Source organism: Ursus arctos, unplaced genomic scaffold, assembly GCF_023065955.2.
Source record: "Ursus arctos isolate Adak ecotype North America unplaced genomic scaffold, UrsArc2.0 scaffold_22, whole genome shotgun sequence".
NCBI classification, from domain to species: domain Eukaryota; kingdom Metazoa; phylum Chordata; class Mammalia; order Carnivora; family Ursidae; genus Ursus; species Ursus arctos.
Window position 1 is genome coordinate 37133196 of NW_026622897.1, and position 7591 is coordinate 37140786.

Here is a 7591-nt window from a genome sequence, read left to right on the forward strand (position 1 = left end):
ACAACATGTATGGAACTTGTGGGGATTATAAGTGAAATAAGTCAGGCAGAGAAGGACAAATACTACATGATTTCACATATACATAAAGGATAATGCCTCCCGACCAAGTTGTGTTAATTTTAGAACGAAGGTTTGGTATAAAGGTCACAGGTCAGGAAATATAACTGACAAAATCAGTAGGAAACAAAGAAGGAGAAAATAGAGTAAATATGTAAAGTCAAAACAGGCTGATAAATGATAAAATTCACAATACATAAATTTGACAGAGTATTAATATACAATACAAAGAATACTTACTTAGCAAGGAGAAAAACAAACTTCAAAAAGAGATATCCAAATGAGAAAAAAAAAACACTGATACACAACAAAATGGATGAATCTAATAAACAAACTTAGCAAAGTAAGCCAAGTTGAAAAAAGCAAATACTATAAAGATTCCATTCATAAAAGGTTCGATAGCACAGAGAACTAACTTATGGTGTTGGAAATTGAGGGAATCATTATCCTTGGTGTGTTGATTAGTAACTGGAAGGAAGTGCGATGAGGACTTTGGCATAATAATAATTTTCTATTATTTAGCCTACCACTGATTACATGAGTATGTTCAACTTATAAAACTTATAAAATTATGATTTATAATAACATATAATATATAAATATAATAACATAAAATTCTGCAAACTACACTATCCTTTGTAATTTTTAAAATAAATCCTTATTGTTAAATAGATTTAATAAATAGATTACCAGTCTAGGTATCTATATTCCAAACATCATTCCAAGACTTTCCACCCAAAATAACACTTATCCAAGATTTCCATTCACTATAGCTTCTGGTAAAGCTGAGCCAAATCAGACAAGGCTTATAAATTTGGTTTAGGAGTACCTTGCTTATGTAAATTTATATAGAGGATAATTTTACATTTGGTACACACATACACACACACACACCTGTAAATGGAAGTTTAATTTATGTAGGCAACATTTCTCTAGGCCTTACAAATCTAGAAAGTAGGGATAGAGTTAAAATAAAAATTGCAAAAGCAGTAACTCTTTCTGAACCTCGTTTCCACCTGTACTTCAAGTAGTTCCAGCCTTGTGCAATATTGTCCTCACTAATTCCTTCAAGTCATATCCTGTAGTCCCCAGGTGTTCTTGTCATCTTACAAAAGCTTTGTCAGCTCATTTCCCATCTATTATTTTCTTCCTTGTCTCTTCCCTGCTTCAGAGCCTGTGCTGCCCGTAGAATTTCATAAGATCAGCCACAGCAGTTACTGCCTCAGCTAGCATTCATTCTTAAAGTGCTCTAAAGCTTCCCCACTGTGTGAAAGCCACCGTGCTGTGACAAACCAACCATGCCTGACTCTCCTCTGATATACTAGGGTCCAGAGTATATCCATGCTCCTGTCATTTCTGCAGATGTTCAGTGCTGGATTATGTGTCATGATTCAGAAATATACCACCTGGAATTAGGGACAATAATAAAAATGTACATAGACAGAAGCCTCAATATTTAAAAATAAAGCAAACAAACCAAAAAATTTTAACACATATAACAAACTCCATGGGTACATGATATATATTTTATGAAAAACATGAATTGAAAAAAATATATTTTGAAATGTCTAAGTGCAGTGCACTGACATTTTAGGAGCACAGTTGAAAGGCTGCATGTGTGAATTTTATATGCAAATGTTTACAGAAATATTTCAGTGCTTATATGTTCTTGCTTCTTCGTTTTTCCATTTTAACTATATTTCATATTGTACTACACTCAAAAGTCGAGACTACAAAGAAATGATTAAAAAGTAACAAAAGGAAGAGATTATTAATGTTAATATTTGAGATCAAACTGTAAAAGCAACAAATATTATAAAATTTCCATTCTGAAACAACTACAATAATATCATTCCCAGAGAATGCCATGAACATAAAAGCAATTCATTATTACTATTCTAATTATTGTTTTTAATCATGTTTGAAATAAGAAGATGGAAATGATAATCATGTGAGATTTAAAAAGTAAAAGTAAATTATAATAATAAATGTTATTTAATGTTGAATTACCTTATTTTATAAGACATACTTAATGAAAAATAAAATTGTTGAGCATATGAAAATATGCATGACTGGAGAAATTGACAAAGAGTAGGTATGCCAAAGAAGCATTTTACAAAACTGACTATCCCAACAAACTCTTCCATAATATTTCACTTGTCAAATTACCTGAAAATATCAAGACTAACTGACAAGACTCTTTATAACCCAAAGGTACAAATTTACAAGTTTTCAAGTTTTTCTAAGAGGCTAAAATATTCAAAGACCTGTATAATAGCCAAATAATTCTAGAGTTGAAGCAAGATCAAGCTATCAAAAAAGGATAGCTTGTACCAAGCTATAAAAATAAACCCATGTAAAAGGAATCACTGAAGATGAAACTTTCTAAGGATATTTCATTGACATTACAAGCTCATTATTTATATTTTCAGTAAAGCCAAACATTCCAGTAAACTCACCAACTAACATAGCTTTATAGCTATGAGACTAAGTTAAAACCACCATAAAGTGCTGTGCTAGATGTGCCACTGATGGGGGAGACCCATGAAGAGAGTGAATTGAGGCTAAAATCAAGCTTTCACATCTCTCACACAGCTATGTGAGTAGGCATGGTCCTGCGGGAAGGTGGTCAGCCTTAGAATTAGCTGAAAGGTACAAACTGGGGGGATATCATGAGTGTGTGTGTTATGGATGATTAGGAATAAATTCAATTAGTCATGAATTCCATTTCAAATATCTACATATACATAAAAGAGTAAAGACAATCTAAGCATTTAGTATAGTAGGGAAAAATGCCTTCATGATTTTCACTTGAGAGGTAGAGGGAAAACGTTTCATCAAATGATAATTTACAGAGTTGCGTATTTCACTTTCTACTTCCCATTTTCTTCCAAGCAAGCTTGTGACACCGACAAGGTTTACAAATGACACGAGCATAGTTAAAATATTCCCTGTTGTCCAACAAATTGCTAATTTAACCTCTCTCTTCTGTTTTCTAGATGAACAGATATGAATTTTACTCAATTATTTATAAGAAATGTAAGCCATTCTATGACATATTCTATGGAGCTAGGAGAAGTACAGTAATAATTGCATCCCCATTTTTAGGTCCAGGAAAGGTACTCAGAAGCCTCCCACAATTAAGGGATTTGTGCAGGTCTCTCTGGTCTTCTATCCACATTGGTTATACTGCTACATGCATTGTCCATGCCACCATGATTTCTGAAAGGCAGATAGATAGATCTACAGCTGTCTGACAATGTAGACCTTTGCCAAGTCAAAGGTTCCTTGTCCATATATATGGACATTTGTCTTTGAGATCTATCATACCACTTAGGACCTTCAAAGTAGTAGGACACAGCTTATTCTGGATACAGTGAGTCTCCACCATCCTTTCCAGATCAGAGAATGTACTTATTCCCCAAGTGCAGTCACACTTTCTTGTAGCTCCAAGTTGTTATTCATCTTCCTTTCCTTTCTGAGAAATTTTTGCTTAAACTTCCCAATGAGGGGTTGAGAAAAGAAATACTAAAAAGGAAACTTCTTCAGGAAGATTCATTTTTTTAAATGAGGGTGTCCCACAGCAAAGAAAATGATATAATTTGCTATCTTCTTGAAACAAGGGGAAATCAAAATAAAACAAACTAAAAACACAAAACAGTATCTTAGTTAATCATCTTGTCATTCTCCTACAATAAACTTTACTGCAAACACAATTCATTTCTCATTTGAGATACTTTTTTTTTTTTTTAAGAGCAGGGAATAAGGTAGACTCCTCAGGGCAATACGTCTTCCACACAGTTGCTAACCACTTCAATGTTGTTTTCATTTATTTTCCTTGTTTCAGTGAGTATAAGCCTTCAAGGGTAAGCAGTGATATTTGGCTCCTAGCTCAATGCTTCCAATCAATTCCTTCGTTACAGAACTCTTCTCAGTTTTTAAGCTTACAAAGTTGGAAGAGAATTTTGTGTTGTTTAAATTTGAGGATACCTATCCAATCCTTCCCTGAAAACCAGCCTATTGTTAGAAGGCAAAGCAAGAAAAGTCCTGCTATAATCATGACCAGTCTCTCCCAATAAAAACATCTATTATTCAGTGAGTGATTCAGCCATTTTTCTCTCCCTGCTGATGACTGAACTTGGTGAATTTGGAGCTCCACAAAGGTAGTGACACCTTGATCCTTCTTTTGGTGTGTGATGAAGCTGTTCCTTACTGCAGGCCTATTACAGAGATTCAATATATAGTTAATAAGTGAATGGATAGATGAATGGATGGATGATCCAGGGTGGAGAATATGAGGATAAGCCTTCATTCTTATCTAAATGAATGTGCCATAAAAGGCAGAAGCATCCTTTGGAGAAAACAACTCATATCCAATATTCAGCAAGTAAAATCTTTCATTAGAGTCATTTTCCAATCATATATTAAATACAAATAGAAACTGATTTGTTGTTAAAGGATAACAGATTATGATACCCCAAATATGGCCTTTTGGTTATTGATTATTCTGAACTGTAAGCATTTTAAAAATAGTAACTCAAGAAAGGCTTTCTCTGAACTCCCTTTATCTGTCTGAAGATAGATCCCCCAAAAGGAATTCAACTGTCATAAATCCCCCCCTAGAGTTCCATCAACCAGGCAAGATTGAGGAGGAGTCTAGAGGTCTATACCACACCCAGACAACATTGTCACAAAACTATCAAACATACCATCTATTCTTATGAGTGTCCATTCATCTTTCCTAAAAAATAATTTGCTTTCCCCTAAAATACCTTCATTCCCCTTCTGCTTTCCCTATTAAGATAATATTTAATCTTGAATTTTAAAGCTATCTCTTTGAGTTACTCATTTTTCCCTGGGTATCTCCATGTATACATGAGGTGTATATGTTAATAAACTTTTGTTTTTCTCTTGTTAATCTGTTTATTATTATAGGAGTCTCAGTTAAGAACTCAAAAGGGGAGAGGAAAATTATTTTTCCTCCCCTATACTGCTTTAAACTCATCCAGAAGAAAAATGATTTCTTCAACAACATCAATTGAGCATCTACCTTTTATTAGATAGGAATTTTTCTTAGGTACCCAAATGGCTCAGAATGGAAGGGCAAAAGTATCATAAATCTCAATGGCTTAACATAATACAGAGTATGTTTCTCTCAACTATGCATCTAAAGCTACTCAGTTAGGGGCTCTGCTTCATGTAATCGTTGAGGATCTCAGTGTGACAGTGATGCCATCATCCTCTGACAGCATGGTGAGGATAATGCATCCACACTTACAATGATACACATCATTTCCCCTCACACCATTTGCCAGAACTAGTCATATGACCCCAACTAATCACAAGGGGCCAGTGAAGTGGACTCTCCCTTTGTTCCCAGAAGGAGGAGAATTTGATATAAATGCACTCTAGAAGTGAATCAGATCATTATTAACACCATGTGTTACATTCAGTAATAAAATAATGCTCACGGACCTGAATACACACCTTAGCATTAACTTATAGATGTTATATAATTTATATAAGTGACTTTATCCCTTGACTCTGCTTCCCTATCTAAAAGTGAGAATAATGAATTTATATGGTGTTTGTGAAGAATATACAATGTAATGGAATATATATATAAAGACCAGGCACATAGAAGCTTTTCAACAAATGGCAGTCGTAGTAGTTTTTCTCATAATATATAGCACAACAGAGGTAATCACTGTCTAGAGCAGTTATCTTCCTTAGCTACATATTGGATTTATCTGTAGAGCTTAAAGAATAATAATGCCTGGACCCTACATTCAGATTGTCATGTGGTGAAGCTAAAGCAATGGTATTTTTAAAGGCTACCAATTCATTTCAGCATAAAAGCAGGGTTAATACCTCTCTAGTAAGATGAAAAATAAAATAGACATATATGGTCGATATTAATTTGGTGTCTTTGTCAGAGTTTTTCTCCTTTTTAAAATATATATAACTCAACAAACTACATTGTTTGAAGAGGGAAATAAATAATCATGTTTTCTGTTGTGAAATACATTGCTATTACAGTTTAACAATCACATTCATTTTATAGCAAACAAGAAAATAGATGCTATATAAATAATTGTTTTCTCATGGTGGAGAATAACAAAAAAAATCCATAGAAACATAACATATAGATGTACAGTAGCTGAGTAAAACAGGGGAATCACCTTGAAGTGTAATACACTTTAGTTCCAACTAAAACAAGAGATCTAGGTTATGTTTCACATATACCCTTAATTAAAAACAAAAAACAAAACAAAACAAACAAACAAAAAAACCCACAAAACCTCTCAGAACGCTTAATTGATGGAGGTACACTAATGAGAAAAACATTTTACCTGAAAGTCTACAGTGACACAAGAGATAGAGAACAATGTGAGGAATAGTCTAGAGCATAAATATACACCTTGAATACTCATTCACAAACTAAAACTGCTACTATATAATTCATTAAAGAGGAAGAAACAAAGCGTTGTTGCCAAAGCACAAATTATAATTTAACATAGAAATTGGGGAGACACGTTAAAATTTAATTTTGCATATAATGATAACATGATTGATGACGCTCCATCCCCTCAGCTCCCCTCTCCCTCCCCCTCCTCCCCCTCCCCCTTCTTCTTCTTCTTCTTCTTCTTCTTCTTCTTCTTCTTCTTCTTCCTCTTCTTCTTCTTCTTCTTTCTTCTTCTTCCTATACAATTAAGGATTGCAAAGCATAAACCTGCACTCTATGGTTGGCATTTTTATACAAACCATCCCTATCATCCATGCCACCCTTTCATGCTTGCCTCAAGTCAACATTAAAACATGGTGAATGAACAAGCTCTTTAGACTATGAAAGTATCTTCCCTGAAGTATTTACATGAGGATATAATCTCCTGGCATTAGGAAACCATGACAGAAAAGAACACCATATAATATTCTTCTCCTTCATTAGCTAATCGATTTGGTATTTAAGTCAACAAATTGTACTCAACATTTATTATACATAAAGCACTGTGTTAACAATGTTATTGTTCTTAAATATTCATTTGTTTAAAACCTCTTCCTTTTGCCTCATTGCATCCGAGAGAGCAAGATGGGTCATCAGCAGCTCTACAGGAGCCATCTGAGGAAATTTGGCCAGAGCTCTCGTTTTTGCTGTGTGTGCTCTAACCAGCACTGTCTGATCCGGAAATACGGCCTCAACATGTGCCTCCAGTGTTTCCATCAGTACCCGAAGGATATAGGTTTCATTAAGTTGGATTAAGTGGACTTCCTTGAATGGGTCATCTAAGATACCTACCTTAACTGCAGATATCCAAGATACCTACCTTAATGCCAACTCACTGTACATAAAATAAAAATATTCTGAGTGCAAAAAAGTAAAAAATAAAAACCTCTTAATAGGTTAATTTTGTATATAAAGTACATGAATGTATATTTATTTATTTATAAATTTATAGAATTTATATATTTAAAGTATTACATATATCTAAAATACACAAAAAAAAACACATCTCATTTAACATTAAGTATTTAT

The 7591-nt window shown here is 33.8% G+C and overlaps 1 protein-coding gene across 1 annotated transcript; it reads left to right on the forward strand.

Annotated features, from left to right (window-relative positions):
- Window positions 1–7147: 7147 nt before the first annotated feature.
- Window positions 7148–7318, forward strand: LOC123001373 (40S ribosomal protein S29-like). The gene has a single exon (XM_044386478.1). The coding sequence runs from the start codon at window positions 7148–7150 to the stop codon at window positions 7316–7318; it is 171 nt and encodes a 56-aa protein (XP_044242413.1).
- The last annotated feature ends 273 nt before the right edge of the window (window positions 7319–7591 follow it).

Excerpts from the sequence above, each read along its gene's own strand:
- LOC123001373 (XM_044386478.1), top strand. The coding sequence starts at position 7,148 with ATGGGTCATCAGCAGCTCTACAGGAGCCATCTGAGGAAATTTGGCCAG.